The 23368-nt window shown below is 44.0% G+C and overlaps 1 protein-coding gene across 7 annotated transcripts in view; it reads right to left on the bottom strand.

Annotated features, from left to right (window-relative positions):
• Positions 1 to 23368, bottom strand: part of LOXHD1 (lipoxygenase homology PLAT domains 1) — a 187833-nt gene that overhangs the window by 14074 nt on the left and 150391 nt on the right. For all 7 annotated transcript variants that reach the window (XM_055292404.2, XM_055292432.2, XM_055292425.2 and 4 more), the window contains 3 exons: positions 20163 to 20280; positions 18004 to 18178; positions 16305 to 16490 (listed from right to left, as the gene is read on the bottom strand). In XM_055292404.2, coding sequence (XP_055148379.2) covers positions 16305 to 16490; positions 18004 to 18178; positions 20163 to 20280 — 479 coding nt within the window. The remainder of the gene's footprint in view (positions 1 to 16304; positions 16491 to 18003; positions 18179 to 20162; positions 20281 to 23368) is intronic.

Below are 23368 nucleotides of genomic sequence, written 5' to 3'. Positions count from 1 at the left end.
ATGGAACTTAAGCAGTCCATGACCCCGAGAAATTGTGCTGTAATTATACATGAACATTTTACCAGGGAGAGAGCTCATAGCTTTCAGTAGATTTATAATTGAGATCTCTGACCCAAAATAGAACTTTCTAGAGCTCACCAAGATGAAGGATGACTTCTATTACTTCCTGACACCAGTATTTACCTAGTCCATGCCCATTATCCTTCCAGAATCAGTTCAGGTGTCAACTCCTCCAAGAAGCCTTCCCTGATGTCCCCTGATCACCTGCTAGGCCTGCATCAGGTGTTCTCCATGCTCCTATAGCCCCCTGCATCTGCTGTGGCCACACCCTGTCCACCTTGTGTTGTCAGTATTTACATGTGTCTCATCCTCCAGGCCATGAGCTCTTGAAGGCGGGGAGTAGGTCTTACTTGTTTTCATTTCTCGCATGCCTAGCAAAATGACTGGCAAGTAGAAGTTGCTCAATGAATGCTGAATGAATTAATGTGTCATGACTTGGCTAAGCTGTTCAACAATCATAGAACAAATCCAAAGCTGCTATTTCTTTGGGTATGTTGCTAATATTGAACACATAGCTGCCCTTGTTATAATTGGCAGGGCTTCCCTCGGAAGTGTGCCCACCATAGCACAGCTATCAAATATGAATTGATGTGCACTTGTCTGCACGGTGTAAATAGCATGCATGTGACAGCTGCATGCTCTTTATACCATGCACTGGTTCAGTTACTCTCTTCTCTTCAAAGTCCTTGAGAACCCTTACAACTAAAGGACCCCAGGCAGGAGGAAATCCCAGTGGTTTGGCAGGTTACTTGCTGCTCATTATATGTCCACAAGGAAACTCCAAGAGTCTTAAAGCACAAAGAGACACAAAAAGATAGACACACACTTGCAGTCACCCAGATCACAGGGGACACATGTTAAGGCTTAGCAGGGAATACACATTGGCAGTCCTAGTATAGCATCATTCCAGGTTGAAAAAGTACTTCTTATGTTTTGTAAACACAGGTCTTCACTGAAGTGGAAAACAGCACCAATACAGTTAAGCTAAATTTTAAAACACTTCTGTTGAGTTAAACAGTGAAGTTATTTATTTATTTATAAGATGGAGTTTCACCCTTGTTGCCCAGGCTGGAGTGCAATGGGGTGATCTTGGCTCTCTGCAACCTCCGCCTCCCAGGTTCAAGCAATTCTCCTGCCTCAGCCTCCCGAGTAGCTGGGATTACAGGCATGCACCACCACACCTGGCTAATTTTGTATTTTTATTAGGGACAGGGTTTCTCCATGTTGGTCAGGCTGGTCTCGAACTCCCGAACTCAGGTGATCCACCTGCCTCAGCCTCCCAAAGTGCTGGGATTATAGGCGTGAGCCACCACGCCTGGTGGTAAGTTATTTTAACAATAAATTTGTTTTTTAACTCAATTAATCTTTCAATTTTTCTACATTAGGGCCAATTCCACCTGTAAGTTTGCAAAATGGCTGCTTTCTGAGATGCTTCCTGTTAGTGTCATGAAGATGAGACCTTCTGCCTCAAGTGCGACTGCTGGCTGTTGAAGATTAAACTACTTAGCAAGCCTCAATGCATTCAGTCTGGAAATGAGGCAGAGGAGACCTGCTGAAGCAGTGCTCAAACACTTCTGAAGTGGAATATAGGAAGGAAGAGACAGGTAAAGAGGAAGGCAGAGAAAAAGGTGACAAGTTGTTGATTTTACTGGAAGGTGTCCAGGTGGAAGAGACTTTTTGTCCTCCTCCCACTGTTCATCCTCACTGTGTGCGTGTATGTGACAGAAGACACACACACACACAGATTCTACTATCCAGCTCTTACACAGTTTGGTTGCTACAGACCTCTGGAGTGGGGCCCAGGCATCATTAATCATTAAGGCTCTCCAGGTGATCCCAATGTGTAGCCAAGGCTGAGAGCTCCCAGGCGAGGTCAATGCTGCTGGTCCTAGAGCAACACCTTGAGAACTATTGATTCAATGTATCAGGACCAGAGTCAGAGAGGTCTTTCTACAGAATCACAGCAATAGGAAATCAATGGGAAGTTTGAACATGTGATTGCAGGCGTGAGTGTGAGCATGAGTATGCTAGTGGAGGAGGATGGCATTACCTGGAGACGTGGGCCATCACGAGATTGTTTCTGTTGCTGGAATGTACCACTTATCATGCTCTATACCCTACACAGTTTTCACTACACAATTACACTTCCCAGGCTCCAGCCAGAATGGTGACAGAGAAAATCAGTGAGCCAAGGGGAAGGGTGGATTTCGGGATGGCTTTACCTTTATCCACATATAGTTCATTGCTCCCACTGCATGGATGAAGACAACCAGAGTAGGAGCCTGTCTGGCCTGGGTTGCCCTGGTGCTCAGTGACAGGTTGCCTCTCTTCCCACTGTGGCCCCCTTTCCCCCCCAATCCTCTCAAAAATTGGCATTGTCTGACCCCATCCACAATTTTCAAATTAGAATTCTTCAAAGAAACTCCTTCCATGAGCTTTGTGCCTGCTGCTCACTTAATTGCCTTGTTTTGGAAATTTTGGGTGTGATTGACAGGGATCTTACCATAACTTTCTCCCACTAAGAACCTATCAAACATGCAACTGGGAATAGGTGGCTCTGGCAGGCTGATGTCATGTGTCTGGTTTTGCTGATGATGACAGCAGGATAGTAGATGGGTAGATGGATTCACAGGTACAGCATGGCTAACTGAGTGGCCAGCACTAGCTGCATGGTGGATATCCTACTTGGCCTTAGCAGATGTATTAGTCTGTTCTCATGCTGCTGTGAAGAAATACCCAAGACTGGGTAATTTATAAAGAGGTTTAATTGACTCATGGTTCTGCATGGCTAGGGAGGCCTCAGGAAACTTACAATTATGGCAGAAGGCAACTCTTCACAAGGTGGCAGGAGAGATAATGATTGCCAAGTGAAGGGGGAAGCCCCTAATGAAACCATCAGATCTTGTGAGAACTCGCTCACTATCACAAGAACAGCACAGGGGAAACCGCCCCCACAATGCAATTATCTCCCCCTGGTCTCGCCTTTGACACCTGGAGATTACTAAGATTCAAGGTGAGATTTGGGTGGGGACACAGAGCCAAACCAAATCAGTAGACCAAGAAGGAACCATCTGAAATTGACAAAGAATCCGTTACTTTAAAAAGTCTCCTCTTTTAGGGTTCTGCTTTACTTTTTTACACAGAAGTAACAAACACTCTACACTATTTGACACCTTTTACTCACAGACAAACTGTATCAAGATATAAATACAGAGTCATTCTTTTTCATAGTTGCCTGGTATTTCATTGAATGCACGTATCTCCAAATTATTTATCTTGTCCTTGTTGATGGGAAATTATTTGGTATCCAGACTTGTACTTCTATACACAATGCTATAATATCCTTCCAAAAGCATCATAGTAATTTTTTAAAATGATAAATCAGATTTTGTCACTTCTACATATAAAACCCCCCAATGGCTTCTCACCACTGTCAGAATAAAATGCAAACTGCTCACCAAGGACTATTAGGATTGACATGATCTGGTCCTTTTCCACTCCTCTGATTTTATTTCATACTACTCACAACTTCACTTACTCTGTTCCACCTACACTGGCCTTCTTTTTATCCCTTGATATATGAAGCCCTCTCTTTTCTTAGAAATTTTGCATCTACCATTCTGTCTGTTTGGAACTATATTCCCCAGGCTCTGAATGTCAACACCATCTCATCACTGAGGTGTCAGATCAAATATTCTGTCTTTGAGAAAGACTTTGTTAACAACCCTATTTGCAGAAGCTTCCTAATCCCCAATTACTTGCTGTCAATCATGATATGCCCACTTCACAATCTGAAATAAGTTTGTTTTTGTTTTCTCATATATTGTATAGTTTGTCTTCTTCCACTAGGTTGTAAGCCCCTTGAGAACAGGAGCCTTTTGTAACCTATCCACCTCTATATTTCAATGCCTAGAACAGTGCTTGGCATATTATTAAATAAGTGTTTATTGCATGCATCGGTGTGCACCATTATTGAATAGGGAAGAATGGCTCTAATAGTGAAGTTTTAAGAGTGGATGGGAAAAAGAATTCAAAGCCCTAGCAGTGAGTGGTGGCCTGTCCTAGTAGAATTGATTATTTTGTCCCACAGTTTTGAAAGTTTACTTTAAGAAAAAGGCTTAGAAACTGTGCAGTGTGAGGTCTCAATCTTTTCAGGCAAGAGATGGCAGTCTCTGGATGGGAGTGAGACTGGCAGCTGCTCCCTAGAGTTTATCATGCCATCTCTGCCTGTGGTTCCCCAGTGGCTTTCCACATCTGACGAGACAAAAGGGCCCAACACTGTGTTTATATATTTAGGGCCTTCTTTAGCCTGACTCCAGTCACCTTATCTCTCACCTCAATAAGGAAGAGTCCTTTTACAAATCCCCTAGCCCAGTGAGATGGATTTAAGCGTCCCTTTGGCATTTCCTCACTCCTCATTATGGCACCCAGCTTTCCCTTGCCTTAAATACCTGCCTATTGTCCTCTGGACAGTTTAGACCTCACTTTCTCTGCAATGTCCTCCAAAATCCCCGGGCTCTCAGCGTTTTCTGCTTGTCCATTCTCTTGGCCACGAGCACAGACATCTTGAGAAATCTCCGCTACTCAGGTCATGACTATGCCCTAACTTTTGTGGCTGGTTTTATGTGTATGCCTGACTTCTCTAGTGAGATTTTAGGGAATGAGAATCATATCGTAGGAGCTCTTAATTGTATCACAGTGGTATAGACTTAGCATTCAATAAACATAGAATTGATCAATGATTTTTACTTTCTAAAGTGAACTGTCAATTCTTTGCTCCAGCACAAACCACTAAAAATTCTTCTTAGGTAGGCAGATAATTTTCTTCACCAAGCAACTCAATTCTTGACAATAATCTTTGGCAAGCTAAGGATTCATCTAGGTAGCTCACATTTCTTCAGTAAGATCAATAAATGGTTTGAAGTAAGATATGGAACCATCACAGAGCCCTAGCTGTGGATGAATATGAGAATCTAGCTATTATTTTTCCACAAACACTTTTTCACATACATTATCTAAGAGGCCACCCAGAGCAACACTCTGGGATCTGGCAGATCAGGTTGCAGTCTCAGCATATCCACCAAACTGAGCACATTATATCCCCATGCCTCAGTATCCTCACTTGTACAATGTGGGGATTGAAATAGATGATTTCTGAGGTTCTTTACATTAGGCTGGTTCAAAAGTCACTGTGGTGTTGGCAAAACTGCAATTACTTTTGCACCAACCTAATATTTCTATGAATTTATATTTTTCTTTCTTTCTTTTTCTTTTTTTTTTTTGAGACGGAGTCTCGCTCTGTCGTCCAGGCTGGAGTGCAGTGGCACGATCTCAGCTCACTGCAAGCTCCGCCTCCCGGGTTCACGCCATTCTCCTGCCTCAGACTCCCGAGTAGCTGGGACTACAGGCGCCCGCCACTGTGCCCGGCTTTTTTTTTTTTTTTTTGTATTTTTAGTAGAGACGGGGTTTCACCGTGGTCTCAATCTCCTGACCTCGTGATCCGCCCGCCTCGGCCTCCCAAAGTGCTGAGATTACAGGCGTGAGCCACCGCGCCCTGCCATGAATTTATATTTTTCAAAAGAAAACACATAAATTCTTTCCTTCCTCAGAGCTTAATTTAACCAAAGAAGGCATGAAGAACAAGATAAATTAAAAATAAATACTCTGGTTATAATTTGTTCAGTATTATAAAAGCTATCTGGGTAATTGGAATTATGGAGAATTAATCATTTGTCTTGATTTTCCTCTATGAACTATATTTTATGGTAATCAAATAGCCTGAGGGACTTTTTTTAACAGAAAAATTCTAGCTACTAAATGAATAAGAAATGAAAGAATTAGAAAATCACCATTTGTAACCCTAATTGATCATCACTGGATGAGTCCATTAGATGAAGAGTTATGAGGAAACTTTATAGTGGAGTAATCAGGCTGGCAGTCCCTGTATCCACTATTCAATGTTAGCACCAATGATAATGGGACTTCTGTGCACTTCATATTACATCGATAAACAGTATTTCCTCAATACATTGTATTCCTCACAGACTTAGTATACAGTACTGAGGAAATTTATATATTTTCCATATACTCCATATACAATATTAAGAAAATTTACATATTACATAGTATTGGGAAAATTCACCATGGAGTGGAAATTGAATGATACAAATAAATCATTGTTAAGTATGATAATGGTGGTGTAATTTTGTAAGAAACTGTTCATTTAAAAAACAGATCAGCCTGACCAACATGGTGAAACCTGTCTCTACTAAAAATACAAACATTAGCCAGGTGTGGTGGCGCACACCTGTAATCCCAGCTACTCAGGAGGCTAAGGCAGGAGAATCGCTTGAACCCGGGAGGTGGAGGTTGCAGTGAGCCGAGATGGCACCACTGCACTCCAGCCTGGGTGACAGAGTCCAGACTCCATCAGTAAATAAATAAATAAATAAATAGAAACACACTATGTTTGGGGTGACATGACATGAAGTATAGGATTTGATTTTATATCCCCCAGCAACCAAAAAGAAAAAATAAAAAAAAGTATGAAAAATACAGCTGATGTGACAAATTTCAATAGTTCAAATTTGATAGTTCAATAATCAATAACTGATTCAATTGCGAATCAATAATTCATAATTCTTGAACTTGGGTGATGGCTATGTGGAAGTTTATTACACTATTCTCTTCACTTTTGTGCATGTTTAAAATTTTTCACTAAAAAAGAACTATTGAATAGACAAAAATGGTTGAAAGGTAGATTCAGAGGAAGAGAAGATTGCTATGCTTTAAGCATTTGTCACTTGATTTATATGGTATTTGTTCAGAAATCCCCATCTTTATTGTAGAAGACTCTCAAACAAAATATATTTTTCCTCATACATGTCTATGCAAGGGAAGTATAAGGTATCTGGAAAAAAATTAAAATAAACATAAAAAGTGTGGCATAGAGAGAGTCTAAGGACATGTTTAGCCATCTTAGCTTGTATTAACATTTAAACTTCCATCTCTGGAGGAGAAAGTTACCATTAAAAGGAAATTGGACACAAAACCTGTACTTCTCTGTCCCTCTTCTGAACCTAGTATCTCAACCACATAGGCTCAATATGGATACAGAAAGGCCAGTCACAGTGGCTCATGCCTGTAATCCCAGCACTTTGGGAGGCCGAGGCGGATGGATCACTTGAGGTCAGGAGTTTGAGGCAAGCATGGCCAAAATGATGAAACCCTGCCTTTACTAAAAATACAAAAATTAGCCGGGTGTGGTGGCACACGCCTGTAATCCCAGCTACTCTGGAGGCTGAGACAGAAGAATCACTTGAACCTGGGAGGCAGAGGTTTCAGTGAGCAGAGATGGCCCCACTGCACTCCAACCTGGGTGACAGAGTGAGACTCTGTCTCAAAAATAAAATAAAAAAAAAATAAAGATACAGAAATCTCCCTTTTCTTGATGATCCTGAAGACCTACCAGTGATATTATCCTGGTTTCAGACCCAATGTCTGCTGAAGGGGAGGAGGGCCACTTCTTTGCCTACAAGGGGAAGAGGATCACATCAATGACTCAGGATTTCTTTAAACCCAAGAGCCATTATGGGTCCAAGGCAATCAGATAGTTTTTGGCTATCCAAAGTGGTGGTGGGGTGGGGTGTCAAGCTCTTTGGAGAGGCTGGCATCTGAACAACAATAGTAGCAACTAGTCACAAGGTTGGAGTGGTTTAGAGCTGTCCACGGTGCTGAACCCGCCTCTGTCAGATTTTGACCATGAGGAGATGGAAGGAATTGGCTGGAGTCATGTTTTTGCATAGTAGAAAAATGCATAAGGAAAACTAAGAAAGTCTGGATATGTGTGCAATTAGTGTCTTGGAGGAGGGGCAGCTGGCATTGGAGGACTTAGCCATGAGTCTGAGCTTCATGGCCAGGACTCAACTTTTTAAAAAACCACTAAAGCACAAGGAACACTGATTCTGGGGAAAACTGAGTTCCCTATAACTGAAGCATAAAAAGTCAGGGAAGGGTCTGAAAGAGAAGTATAACTATAAATAAATTTTACAAAAATATATTAAGTCCTTATTATATTATAGGCAATGTGATAGGCATTAGGGAAAGAACATGAACAAGATAATGGTACCTGTGGAGCTAATGCTCAAGTAAAAGAGACAGAATACACATGTAGTTACAAATAGGTTGACTGTTCTGGGAGTGGGCTCAAGCAAGGTAGGGCAATAGGAAGAACTTTCAGTGAGGAAGTGAGAACATAAGAGAGCTTCTAAACCACAGACAGGCAGATATAATTATGGTAGGATGCACGGTGGGAGTTAGGTCACAAGGCAGAGGTCACAAGGCAGAGGTCTCAGTGGTTGGAATTAAGTGACAATTGCAGAGTGGGATCACAAACTAATCTACAATGCCTTTCAGTTCTGGGTTTCCCCTCTTTTTCACGCCTAGGGTAATAATTGGTTTCTGTGCCCCAAGTTATTACCAAACTAATTTCAGGGCTGTGGAGACCCCAGTTGTAAAAGTTAGGAGCAATGCCTTTGCTAAACAGATCACTACTTGACACCAACTTTAATGTTAGGACTCTGGGCCACCCAGCCTTGCTATGCCTTAAGCTGCTGCAGTTAAACCCTGCTGACTCTAGGCTCTCAGATGGGACTGCACCCTGATTTGGTGAGTTTTATCCTGGTCCAGTGGCCTTGAATATTTTCCGCCCAGTAGCAAATCCTGAGGCAGATTGTTTATATTGAGACCCTAGCGAAGTCTTTACTGTTCCCCAGAAGGTTCTTCCCTACCATATTATTTTCCTAGGCCACCAAAAAAATTACCACAAACTTGGTGCCTCAAAATAACAGAAATTTATTCTTTCAGAGTTCTGGAGCCCAGAATTCTGCAGTCAAGGTGTCGGCAGGTCAATTCTGTCTCTGAATGCTCTAGAGAAGAATCCTTCCTTGTGTCTTCCTAGCTTTGGTGGCTCCCAACAATCCTTGGTGTTCCACAGCTTGCCACTGCTATCTCCAGCTCCAATCTCTGCCTCCATCTTCACATGCTCTTGTTTCGGCATCTTTCCATGTTCTCTCATCTTTTTATAAAGACACAAGTCATCATTGATTTAGGGCCCATTCTAAATCCATGGTGATCTCATCTCAAGATTCTTAACTAAGTCTATCTGCAAAGACCATATTTCTAAATATTATCACTTTCTGAGGTTCTTGGTGAAGAAGAATTTGGTGGGTGGGGAACACTATTTCACCCATGACACCTACCCTTGGATAATTATGAATGCTTTAACAAGTGTGTCTGATATAATTGCTGCATCTAGAAACCCCTCATTCACCTACAGGGGAGAAAGACATATCTGTGGAAGTCTAGAAAAGGATAGAATTCTGGACCCATCTATTTAGGATCCAGAAGCTGCTACAAGCTGATGTTCAACATTAATTTACTTATTCATATAATTGTTAAATACCTACTAAGTGCCAGGCATTAGGCATATAAATGTGAATCAAAGTTTCTAGCCTTGAGAGACTCAAAAGTCTGCCAATTATGACTGGCAAGACAATTACAGTTCAGCATTGTGAGTGCTAGATAGAGAGGTATGAGCAGAGAGGTTTAGGAGCACAGAGTAAGGAGCATCTAACTTCATTTGGGATAATCAGGGAGCTTTATGGAGAAGGTGGTATTAATCTGGACTTTGAAGGATGCATAACAATTCAGCAGGGGAAGGGAATTGCAGGTGCAAAGTTATCTCTTGGGTATCTATGAATGTCTGTTAGCTTGGGCAAAAGATGTAAGTTACTTCATGCAAGGTGAAATTTAAATAAGGGCTGGAATGAAAGTTTAGAGATCTAGGAAAAAAGAAGAGAGAGAATAACAAAGAAAATCTTTTGAATGAAAATAACTAATCTTAGGGAGAGCCTAGTTTCTGAAAACTTGAATGTACCATTCCATTCTTTGGATGTGTCAGAATAGTCAGGAATAAAGACAATTCCACATTACAAAAAGGACCAGAGAGCAGAGAGAGTGAGGCTAGGTGAAAAAGATTTCCTTTGTCTGGTGTGTGTGTGTGTGTGTGTGTGTGTGTGTGTGTGTGGCAGGGGGAGGAAACAATGAGGAGCATTTTTGTCTAACAAACATAAATCCACAAATTACAGAAAGCTGTTCATCTCCCCTTCCTTTCTCCCTGTTACATACAGTGGCTTAAGTATTTGGCTGTACAATGACATTTTTAAGCAAGGGATTCTAGAAATTTGCTAGGGAGAAATAAACATTTTAAATATTTTGAATTGCTTTGCTATTTGGAAGCAAATGAGGCCTCATGTTTCCTCTATTAAATTTATGTCCGGGAAACTATGGAGTAGGGAATTGACACACCACATCTTGGGATTTCACGGCCAGTGAACAATCTTCAGCATTACAGTGTTTCCCAGATGTAAATTTCCTCCCCAAGCACATCCCACTTTGGAAGTAAAAAAGATGGAGGTAATTCCTTCTCCTTCTCTTTTCTTCTTCCCCCTCGTCTTCCTTCTTTTCCATTATCTTACCTCAAATGTTGAAATTCTTGGGAATCTGCTCTACACCACCCTTGCTTTCCTCAAGCTGCACTTTCTCCATAGACTGTCTTATTCACTCTTTATTGATGACTTTACTACTCTCTCTGCACTAACAACTTTTAGTTTACTATCTCAGATCAATCTTCCAACTAGCTTTCCTCCTGAGGTCCAGAACCCACTGTTACTGGACATCACAGATGTCACTCAGGCCTTCAAATTAAACTCATCAAGATGAAGAAAGTTCTCCAGCATCCTCACCATTCTTGTTCAAGTCTTCTCAGGCAAACCTTTAACAAGTCCTCTGCCTTAAATATTTCTCAAATTGGTCTGCTTTTTCTCCATCCCCACTGCCATCATTGTACTGCAAGGCATTCTCCCACCAATTTCTTAATCATCTTTTGAAGTTTATTTTCTTCTCCATCTAACCTATCTCCCACAGACACTACAGTGATCTTCTCTGAGTGATTCCTGTTCTTGAGATGTTTTGATGGCTTCTCAGTACACTCAGGATAAAAACTCAATCCTTGACATGGCTTATAATATTATGCATGGCCTCGTTCCTATCTATATTGTAGCTCCCACCCCATTCCCTATTTTGTAGTCATTCTGGATTTTTCTTTAGTTTCTGGCACATATCAAGATTTTTTCCTATTTTAGGGCTTTTATATTTGCTATTTACTCTACCTCACATGTGTTCCTTCATTTTAAGCAAACACCACACTTCACCTAATAGCTACTCCTATTCATTCCTGAGGTTTCAGCTTAAATATCCCTTCTTCAGGAGGGTTTTCCCTGAGTCCTTGGACTAGCATCCTGTGGACCTCCATTTTAGAGGCACATCATTATTTAAATTAATTACTTGTTTAATACATGTAGTTTTTGCTAGAAGGTCATCCAGATGATTGGAATCTTGTCTGCTGCTCCCTACTCTGTCCCTAGCACTGAACACAATGCCTAACAGTAAGTACTTAATAGATATATAGTTGATCTTCGTTATTCACATGTTCCATCTTTGTGGATTTGGCTATTTGCTAAAATTTGTAACCCTAAATTAATACTCATGTGGTCATTTGTGGACATATGCAGAGTGGCAAAAATTTTTAGTTGCCAAATGCACATGTGTGTTCTCAGATGAGGGTGAACAAGGGAACACTGCCTTCTTGTTGCATCTCTCATGCCATAAACAATTGTCCTTTTCATGGTCTATTTAGTGCCATGCTTTCACATTTTTGTGCTATTTGTTAGTGAGTTCATTGTTTTAAAATGGTCCCCAAACATAGTGCTTGGTCCTCAAGCTGAAGTGCTATTTAGTGTTTCTAAATGCAAGAAGGCTGTAATGTGCCTTCCAGAGATGATTCATGTTAGATAAGCTTCACTCAGGCATGAGTTATAGTGCTGTTGGTCATGAGTTCAATGTTAATGAATAAACAGTAAGTACTAAGTAAGATGTCTTTAAACATAAACACACATAAAACAAGGTTATCTATTGATCAGTTGGTGAAAATGTTGCAACCAGAGGCTCACAGGAACCTAACCCTGTGCTTCCCTTAGGAGTAATGCTTCAGTGTTCACGAATTCAGAGTTCACAGCAACATTACAGGGCATAACTACTGTGAATAGTGAGAGCCTGCTGTAATTGATTTGTTAACTGAAATAAATATTAAAACTGAGCGGACTGTTAGGCCTTCAAAGGACCTGGACTGCTCATTTTGTCTCTGAAGAGGACATGTCAGGTAGGAGGATGAAAACAAAAAAGGGGGAAACTGGCATGTTACTAAAGACAATCATTATTCCCGACTCCTGAAATGTGATTACATGACTTTTTCGTCTCCCCTTTCTTTCTCCCTGTTACACACAGTGGCTTAAGTATTTGGCTGTATAACGATATTTTTAAGCAAGGGATTCTAGAAATTTGCTAGGGAGAAATAAACATTTTAAATATTTTGAATTGCTTTGCTATTTGGAAGCAAATGAGGCCTCACGTTTCTTCTATTAAATTTATGTCTGGGAAACTATGGAGTAGGGAATTGACATACCACATCTTGGGATTTCATTTTTTGAAACTTCTTCTCAAATATATGAGCCTTTATTTTCCTAGACAGTTTGGAAGGAAGGGTAGAGCATGGAGGCGGCAATGGCTGAAAGGACTCTGAAAGGTTCATCCCGAGAAACAGGCTGAGACAGAAGGTATGGTAGCAACAGGGGAAGCCATCCAGGGAAGAAAGGGGTTAATCAGGTGGAGTGCAGATTTGGATAAGATGGAGTTGCAGGCAGGAAGCAGAGATGAGCTCTGATCTTGGATCCGCAACTCTCTACCTTTTATTGCTGTGAATTGGGGGTGGAATGCATAGTAATCTGGACCTTCTTGTCAAGCGTCTGGATGTTTGTAGCAGGCCAGGTTGAAAATAGGCACCAAGGAAAGAACCTGGATCAGCCGGTGGAGTCCAGAGTTGAGAGAAGCCAGAGAAAGAGTCAGAACCACGGACAGCTCCTCTTGCCCCTACACCTGCCCCAAGACTGCTGAGTGATTCCTACAGAGTATGGTCCTTAACACAGCATCCTCAGTCTTTCTGGCTATATTCTCCACTCTCACCCCTCATGAATAAAACACCCATATTGTAAATGGCCCTGGCATGGAAAAGTTGTGTCATCATAGTCCACATGAAATTCTCCCCTCTCCAGTTTTCTGGGCTGACTGGGAAGAGATTAGGGAACCTCATGCTTCTGGTTTCATAGTGAGCCTTAGAGGAAGGGCTCAGGCTGCTGGGGATACCACTTCTTCCTTCTCAGGGTTCTAATTCCTTTGGGTCTCTGCTATTTCTGAGATAGAGGCTATGGCAGAACAGGATGAAAAGACCTGGTATTTCTCAGCTTTCTGGGGGGAGTCTCAATTAAACTAACATTTATTAAGCCCTCACTATGCTCCAGGTACTGTTATAGGCAGTTTTGAAGATAAAGATGAAAAAGGCATGATTCCTACCCTCAATGACAATGACATCTTGCCAGTGTGTGCTGGTAGCCAGACAGAGAGTTGGAAGTCCACAGACATAATGTACTTCTTTCTGATTAAGGCAGGGACATAGTTCTTGGGAACATACCTCCTAAACAGTGGTTTAGGCACTTTAACAGGAGAGACTGTAGACAAGCTGTCCTGTTAGGGTTAGGATAGACAGACCTTGTCCCTACCTTCCCCACCCCCATGCCTTCCACCCTTACTAATCTGATCTGTCAAATCCCTCTAATTAGGCCTGTGGAGATACACAGAATGTGGCTCAATGCTTTCACACTTGTCTTGACTATGTGATCACTGTTGAGTGTCATGGGAAGATCTCATCCTGATCTTGTGAAGTGTCTGGGGCAGAAGATGGTCCTAATGATTATGGCTACTGTTATTCAACCAGACTTGGGAAACCTGCTGCTAATCCTAAGACAATCAGAATGGATGATGAGATGGAGGGAAAAAAAAACTCAGGGGTCTTTGTTTTGTTTTTATCTTGGGAAAGAGGAGAGGTGCATTAAGGATATTTGAGCATGATTTGCAAGTATGTTTCTTTCCACAGACTCATAATGCCACTTGAATGATCAAGTGAGGAAGAAGAGTTCCCTTCCACTGCATGCTTTTCTGGACAAGACTACCCCGGATACACACTGCTATTGGGGGGTGTAGCAAACAGAGATAAACAGGCTGCCTCTCATCACATCATCTTCTTGACCACCTCACACAGTGGCTGGAGGGTGCAGAACGGTGGCTGGCAAGATGGGCCGGCACACAGAACGGTGGGTTAGAACAGGCATCAGAAGACCTGGGTTTGGGTGATGGCTGTGTCCCTTCCTTGCTGTGTGGTTCCGAGTAAGGCAGTCAAACCTCACTAGGCCTCAATATTACTTGGTTGTAAAAAGAGGAGCAATAAAGTGCTTTTGCTGCAGTAATTCACAAAGGTTTCTACTTGTTTGTTTTTGACTGTTTTGTTTTGTTTTTGAGACGGGGTCTCACTGTTACCCAGGCTGGAGTGCAGTGATGCAATCACAGCTCACTGCAGCCTTGACCTCAAGTGATCCTTCCATCTCAGCCTCCTCAGTAGCTGGGACTACAGGCATAAGCCACCACACTTGGCTAATTTTTGCATTTTTGGTAGAGATGGAGTTTTGCCATGTTGCCCAGGCTAGTCTCAAATTCCTGGGCTCAAGTGATCTGCCTACCTCAGCCTCCCAAAGTGCTGGGATTACAGGTGTGAGCCACAGCACCTGGCCTCACAAAGTATTTTTGAGGATCAAATGTTTGTATCTTTAATATCTAACAGAGTCCCAGGCATGTCATGAATACTTTAGATGTTCCCTATATAAATGACTGGTGGGATACACTGAAATTTGAAAACTGTGGAGTGCTGTGTAAATATTTGTTATTTTATTGCCTTGAAGGCTATTTTATCAATGCCTAGTCTGAGCTTATTCTGTGTTATGGAAAAAAATTTTAACTGCTTAATCCATGTTAAAGCAAAATAGTTTAGCTCCTATGGAAGAGAGGTTGCAAACTGCCGAGTTGGGTTTTGTCAGTGACCGTGACAGATAGGCTAGTCCTCCGCAAGGGTTTGGAAGAAGTGGGGAGCAACACAACATTCAGGACAGCTCTGGGCAGCCATTTGGGAGACCCAGCAAAGGCTAGAGAAGGCTTTGAGCAGACAACTTTGCAGAGACATGTTTCTACAGAAGACAAAAGGGTGAACGAAGAAAGCAGTATGCATCAAGGAGGTGGAATTTAATATTTAACAACTCTATTCTAATTATAACAAATAGAACTTATAGGCCCAAGGCTAGAGAAAATAAAGAGTGGCTTAAAGACAGCAAAATGATAACCAAAGAAATGTTGAGAACATGAACGTCATCACAGTTATAGAAATGACAAAGCATTCCTTAGGCACTGCAAAGTTAAAAATATATTTCTCACTTCACTTGGTTTATATCCTGTTTCACAGTTTACATTTATAAGTGAATTCAACTACTTTAGGATTACTATTATAAATAAACAAGCATAATCCTTTTTTTTTTTTTTTTTTTTTTTTGAGACAGGGTCTCACTCTGTCATCCAGGCTGGAATGCAGTGGCACAATCATAGCTCACTGTAGCCATGACCTCCTGGGCTCAGGCAATCCTCCCATCTCAGCCTCCAAATAGATGGGACCACGGGTGCCTGCCACCATGCCCAGCTATTCTTTTTTATTATTTGTAGAGATGGGATCTCACAATGTTGCTTAGGCTGGTCTTGAACTCCTGGGGCTCAAGCAATCCTCCCACCTCGGCCTCCCAAAGTTCTGGGATTACAGGCATGAGCCACTGCACTCAGCACAAACATAATCCTTTACAGAAAATCCATGGGAAATGAATTGGTGATTAACATTTTTTTCTTAATTTTTATGCCTGAACTAAGTCAAATTAATGCTCTGAAATCACAAACAATGGAGAACCACTAATCACCCAGGGAGAAAGCAGGAGGAGCTAAGCTTCCTCTCTAAAAATATTTGCCCAGAAACACTGGCTTTTTCATACTGATGGAAGCATCAATGTAGTGGTCATCAACTGTGTTCAGTTGCCTGCCACCCTTGGGTAATTAGAGTCAGTGTGCTGCCAGGGAGGGAAGAATGGCTCAGGAAGGGAGCTGAGGGCTGCCTTCCTGCCAACCTGGCCTTGAGTGGGAGCTACCTTTGTTGTCGTGCCAGACTCTCAGCTTGCAGAGGTGGCCCAAGCTCAGCATGTCAGGGAAGTTGAACGTGTCCGTGTTGTTCCGCTCAAACTTGTTCCAGTTTGCCGACTGCTTCAGGGCCAGTGTCCCACTATCCCCATTCTCCCCGAAGATGATGATGAACACGCTGGCATCAGTGCCTGCTCCTGGGGGGTGCACAAGGTGAGGCTTAGGTTGCCAGCCTCTTTGACACACAGTCCTCTTGCTCTGGCCTTGATCCCGGACTCCTCAGAGGAGTCAGGGGTACAGGTGGACAGAGTACAGACTCAAGAAGGCCAGGAGTGAGGTTGGAAAGGGTCAATTAACGTCCCAGGTCTCCAATTCTCTTCTTCATCTTATCTTTGTGCCTTACAAAAGCTTTTGATCTAACTGGAGTCTTGGTCAGCAAGTGTAAATGGTTTAGTACAAAACTCATCTATTTCTGGTGAAATATACCCAAACTTAAAAGGCGTGTCATATAGGCTGGCTTTACAGTTTAGAAACATAGGCTACCTCCTGCACAGTGTGGGTTCAGAAGGAAGCAGGGAAGTTCTGTGTTCCCTAAATCTGTCTCTGATTGACATTCTACACTAGAGCTTCATATCATTTGCTTAAGCCAAATACAGGTACTGGCCCAAGTCAAAAGCAAATGCTTCTGGAAGGGGTGACCCAGTGAAGTTTTGTGACACACATCTGTGGTTATCAATGAATTTATTATTTTCTGAGTGCATCATAAAGGGATGGAGGGGTCTGAAAACATGTGACACTTGGAACTTTAAGCAATAGGGGTGAAAGTTCCATTGTGAGAACAGGAAGAAAGGAGGTACCCCCAACGAAATTTACTAGCTTTATTGACCTGTCATTTATGCCTGAGATCCTACCATGAGAGCTTCATTTATTTGGCAAGAGGCTTCTCTGTTGAAAATGTAAGCTACCATGGCCAACAAGTTAATCCTTCATTCACCATTTATAATTAATGTGATGAGCTTGCCAGATTCCTTGCAATGGCTCCTGGAGAGCAGGCTTGGGATAGGGGAGTGTAGGTAGGAGGTACTGCCCCATGCCTGGGTGACAGTGTGTTCCCTTTCAGCTCCTGGCCTTTGACATGCTAGTACTTTTGATTAGAAGGCTCTTCCTCTGGGTGCCCTGTCTGCCTGGCTTCTGTGTTTGTCTTTCTGGACTTGACTTTGGCATTGCATCCATCAGAGCATCACCACGCTGCACTGTGGTTGCTCCAATGAAGGTCAGATCTGCAAGGGCCTGGGCAGCACATCTATATCCTAAGACCCACAGCCAAAGCTGGCACATGGTAGATGGCCACCAAGCACATGGGTCCGAGCATGCCTGAGGTACATGACACTTAGGCAAGGGGTGCCAGGCAGCAGAAGGAAGATGGGAAGGCTCTGCGTCAAGTGCCTGTACCATTTCCAAAAGTGCTGACCATACTCCCCAGCAATGTTCTCCCCTATTTCCCCAAGGGAGGAGGGAGGGAACCAGTCACTCCCTGGGAGGAGATGCTTTGTCCAGACAGAAAGCGACACACTGTGGAGAAAACTTGGATTGACTAGATTTTGGAAGGCCATATGAAGAAAAATGCCCTGACCAGAGACCAGGGCCTGAGCCTGAATTTGAGGGTTGGAGTGGTAAGGGAGCGGGAGGTGTGAGGGACCCCCGACCCACCAAGGATGTCGCTGGTCTTAACTGTGACGGTGTAGGAGGTCCACTCCATCATTTCTTCCTCATCGATAACGGCACACATTTCACACACCAGGGTCTTCTTGCCCTTCCGCTGGGAAAGCCAGTCTCCATAGTAGAACATGGTCAGGTCTCCAGTGTTCATGTTCTTCAGTAGGATCTGGGGGAGAGGGAGCCACCGTGGGAATGCCCTGCCCTCCCTCACCTCCACCAGCGCCCCCCGGCTCATGTAGCCCCTCCCCGAATCCCAACCCTGGAGATCCCAGACCTGAGACAAGTGCTTGCGACTGAGACCCACAGGGTGTGGAAAGGGCCCTTTCCAGGACAAAGGCCCTGTCCTGTGTGCCTGGCATGGGATTTGAAGTCCTCACGAGGACTGCCCTAGCTTGGGATTTGGGAATGGGCAATTCACCTAAAGCTGTGTCCTCAGAGGTGCCTGTCACTCTGCACAGGAGATGTTCGCTGAAAGAGTGACAGAAAAACAGACCAACTGAGCCCCTGTCAGCCACAAACACCTGGGAGCAGAACGCTGACATTTGTGGGATAGTCCTTGGTGTGGGTACCATATTGTTGACTCAAGAAAGTCTGCTAATGGCTGAACAGGGGAGGAGGAGCCGGAGGCGATGCAGGAGAGCTGGCCACTGATAGACGAGGATGCATGGGCTGACTCAGGCAGGGGACTGCAGGGCTTTGTGTTATGGGTGGAACTGTATTCCCCCAGAGTTCATATGTTGAATTCTTAACCCACAGTCCCTCAGAATGTGACCTTATTAGAAAGGGGATTGTTATAGGTGTAATCAGTTCAGATGAGGTCACTAGAGTGGGCCCTAGTCCAATCTTATACCACCCAGACATGCACCCAGAATGCCATGTGAAGACTGGCATGATGCTGCCCCGAGCCAGGGAACTGCCAGAAGCCAGGAGAGTGGCCCAGAACAGATGCTTCTCTAGAGCCTTCAGAGGGAGAGCGGCCCTGCCAACACCTTCACCTTGGACTTCTGCCTCTATGACAGTGAGAGAGTAATAAATGTGTGTTGTTCCAAGCCCCTAGTCCATGGTGCTTTGTTATGCTGCCTGAGACTCTAACACACATTATGTAAGGAGGACCGGCACAACACACAAGTTGGCGTGCCTAGGACCTCGTGTGACACGGAGGCTGCAGGAAGGTCATCTTTGTCGGCATAGTCATTGCCTTTATGAGTGTGGGGCTGCAGGTGAGGCTCCTCCTGGCTGCCAGGGGCTTCCAGCTTTGGAGCCACTCTTAGCATGGAAAGCCCTTGGACTGCTAACATCACAGTGGTTCTCATCAAAATGAGTGCAGCTTGGCCCTATGCCCTGGACGCTCTTCTCTCTGCCCTGGAGCAGCAAGTGTTAATGACTCTCCCCTGGGCAGCCTGAAGGCACAGAGCCACACAGCTAGGGAAGGTAAGGAAGTGATGAGAGGTCCCGAGAAGGAGCAGCTGCCTTCCTTTCCTGGTGGAAACTGAGTCTGTGGCCATGTGCATGTATGTGTGTGCATATGTGCCCATGCATATGTATGCTGGGAAGAGCGGGAGGATGGAGGCAGAACTAAGAAATCCCATGCTGCTGTTGCTCCTTGAAGATCCCAACATCCCATCTGCAAGGCTGGCTTCAGCCCAACTGAGAGCTCAAGGATCCAGTTTCCTCAGGCAGAGTGCTGACGGCCAAGCTCAGACTCAGGCCCACAATGGAAAAAGAAGCAGCTGCCTAACTCCATGATCACAGAGGCCCCAGTAAGCTTTCTGCCATCCTGCCTGAAGTTCCCACCATGACAGCCTCTCTCTGCCCCAGGCCTTGCTCCTCCTCTCTCAACCCTCCCAGCTGCTGTCCTGAAGGAAGCCCACACCACCCCTCCCCTTCCTTGGGTCTCTGTCCACATAACGTTGACAGCTCGTGTTGAATTACCTGACAGTTGCTTCAGTTCTCAACTGGACACAAATAAATAAAACGACATTCTCTGATTAATTCATGCCAAAGGGCATACTGGATCATATGGGCTGGGTTCATGTAATGATCCTCTACGGTGACATTTGTGCTTTAACAAGGTCCATTGACAAGCCAGAGGAACCAGGGGAAGGGGTGGGTGGTGGCTGGAAGGAAGAGTGAGGGTCTAGACATTTTACCCTCTCCAGGAACCATTCCGGCCGACTGCCCAGGCCATCAATCCGGATCCGCATCTTGGTGAATGGAGCAATGTCTAGGATCTCCATGATGAAGGTGTCGTTCTGCTCCCGCTCAAACCTGGGGGTGGAGAGGAGGGGCATGAAGAAGGGAAGCTGGCCACTGGGGACAGTTGGGATGGGCCAGGCCAGAGGCCAGGTTTCGGGTGAGGGAGATTAGGCCTTTACTCAGCAGTCCCTCTGCTCTCAGCAACTCTCCACCAGCCCATCTCTTGCATCCCAGATGTGTTCCTGAAAGACTGGGTTAAGTGAGTTTGGCTAGTAGAAATGGCCCTGAACCAAGAGCCACCAGTGCTGAGTTCTAATCTCATTCTACCAGTCACCTAGAATAGTCCCAGTTCCTTTTTAGAACTTGGTTTCCTTACCTGTGGTCTGGAGAATAATGCTAGCCCTGCAATCTCACAAAACTGTGATGAAGACCAAATGGATGTGAAATCAACTTAAAATGGAAAAAGAATTCCATACCTGCAAAGCTTTAAATGAGATTCTGTGCATGACAGGGCCATTGCGAATGGTGGGGCAGGCTGTGCACTGCACAACTCTAGATGACATCGTTCACATTTTTCTATTTGCCATCTGCAAAACTGAACACATGCCCTGAATTGAGTAATGCTACTGCCAACTGTAAAGCAGTAGGCAAATAGAAGGTAATGCTGCTTTTGTTGCTATTATTATTTTCCTGCTGAATGACCTCATCATCTCAGAGATACTCTATCTTTATTCCTTACTGCTCTTCCCACAGTGCCGCATGTACAATTCGACCTTCAATGCTGACTGATTGCTTGACTGCTGACTGATTCCAGATGATACTGCTGATAAGGCCCTCGGGGTAATGCAGGTGGCACTGGAGATGTGGCTCTGCATGGCAATCATCGTGCTTCCTTGAATACAAGACATATTTTTATGTTTTTTAAAAACAGAGGCTATAGCCGATGGGGGCTGAGACTTAAATATTGCAAATTGAGAACTAACAACTGCTAGTCTTAAAGGTGGTGGTGAAACAGAGACAATCTCTTTTGACAACTTGCTCTGTGTGCATTTTACAATTATTAGAAGTGAAAAAGTTATCTCAAAGTCAGCCCCATATCCCTCCTCCTCTAATTGAAGCCCCATCTGTCCCTCTGGGCATAATGGAAACTGTAAGGAGGTGCTCATGTCGCATTCATGTCACACACTGAGATTCTCTCAAATAATCTTTCAATTCCTTACTTTTGCCAAGAGCACGATTTTGCAGATCAAAAGAGCTTTAGAATTCTTCGCTTTGCATGTCTCTTTAATTTTCACTCTTTGAATTTAGCCAAGTGTCTTCATTTTATGGAGATTTTATGGTGGGATAGGTGTAAGGAAAAGGGGAGGAGAAACAAGCTTTTCTTCTGGAAGACTGCAAGGAGATTACATTTACCCCCTCACCCTTCATTTCAGGCTGAACCCCAATTAACCTGGATGGACTTCCTCTTTTCAGTGTAAAACTATCTAAAGTGAAGGCCCTTATTTGTCCTTCAGTCTTCCCAACTCACTAGCCACATCCTTCCAGGTGCCCTGGACCCCTTCCAGACACCTCAGTTGACACACAGTAGGATTCCCACCCTTTGGAGAGGAGCCAGCCTTTGATCCAGGCCTTCTGCCCCTGGTTCACAGGACAGGGCTGTTGTGTGGCCCAGGATTTTTGCTGTTCATCTACTCAAAGGATCCTCTGCTCAGCAGCTGAGGCAGTGGTGTCTGAGAAGGCCCCCTTTGGCTGCCCCTCACGTCCTTCCTATTCTGGTTTCCTTCTGTTCCTGCCTGCTATGAAAGGCTGTCCTTAGGGAGGGCCCAGCAACCACTCCCTCACTGGGCTCCATGAATGAGCACAGCCTGAAGGCTAAACAGGGCCAAAGGCTTAGGCTGGAAGGACAACTATTTCATGGGAGAATTTTTGGCATTGCTACAAAGCCAGGGAAGGGTTATGGTTAGGGACCCTGGGAAAGGGCTGGCCAGCAGATGGGGATGGATGGTGTGGGGTCTAAAGCCCATCAGACTCAGCAGCTGCTCAGGCAGTTTGTCTTTGTGACATCTTAGGGGCATAGCTGGGGCTCTCAGGATTGGCCAGGGTCAGAGTGCCAGCTTTAGCTTTGCTCTAGACAACCCTCCTTCCAGTCTGAAGTTCTCCATATCCAAGGCCATTGAGCCTATGCTTGAAATCACCTTTGAAAAAATTATAACAGTGAGAAAATTTTGGCAGTGAAAGAGATCTGATTTAATCAACCCCCATCTTGCCTTTAGCCTTCAGACTCCCCTTGATTTTTCCTGGGTTTGGGTCAAGCTAACTTTGGGAGACATTTAGTGTATAGTTTAAATGATAATAGCCCTTCCATAAAATTAAGGAGAGACTACCAGCCTAGGAGGATGAGAAGAGCCTGAATTCTGCCAAAGCATAGACATAAACATTGCCAGCCATTATTACAGATATGCACTTCCCCAGTTACCCCTGCAGATAACAACATTGCCATTGTAAACTGAAGACTGGCCTTTTGAGATGTCTTTTCAGGTTTTTTGCATGTCTGATGACCAATGGCTCCACTTGGACCTGCCAACAGCTCTTGTGGTCCCACCAGAAACGACTCAGCATGCAATGAGGACCATTTCCCAAACCCCGATGATTGTACCCCCAAACCAATCAGCAGCAAGCACCCATTGCCTAGACACCCCCACTTCTTCACCCTAACTATCCTCGAAAAACCCTAGTCTCTGAATTTTCAGGGAGGCTGATTTGAGTAATAATAAAATTCCGGTCTCCCATTTAGCCAGCTCCACGTGTGTAAAACTCTTTCTCTATTGCAATTCCCCTGCTTTGATAAATCAGCTATCACTGGGCTGTGGGCAAAATGAACCCACTGGGTGGTTCCATGCTTAGACAGCTCTACTGATGAGGCCCCATGGCCACCCTTGCAGCTGTTTTCCTTTTAGGACAGCCATGGCCAACCTTTAGTAAGTTTTTGTTACATTGAGTTCTGCCACCAGAATGAATTGTTGAATTGTCAACATCTGACCAATTTCAGTGCCTCTACTCTCTTCCCTCTCTACCCCTTTGAAACAAGCCACTGGATCTCTCCCTTCTCCAGGCTCCTCAATGGAATACTATGCAGCAATGAAAATGAGTGAATCACAAT

This window comes from Symphalangus syndactylus, chromosome 1, assembly GCF_028878055.3.
Source record: "Symphalangus syndactylus isolate Jambi chromosome 1, NHGRI_mSymSyn1-v2.1_pri, whole genome shotgun sequence".
Taxonomy (NCBI): Eukaryota; Metazoa; Chordata; class Mammalia; order Primates; family Hylobatidae; genus Symphalangus; species Symphalangus syndactylus.
The sequence above is the reverse complement of the archived record's forward strand: the minus strand, read 5'-3'. Positions and strand labels throughout refer to the sequence as shown.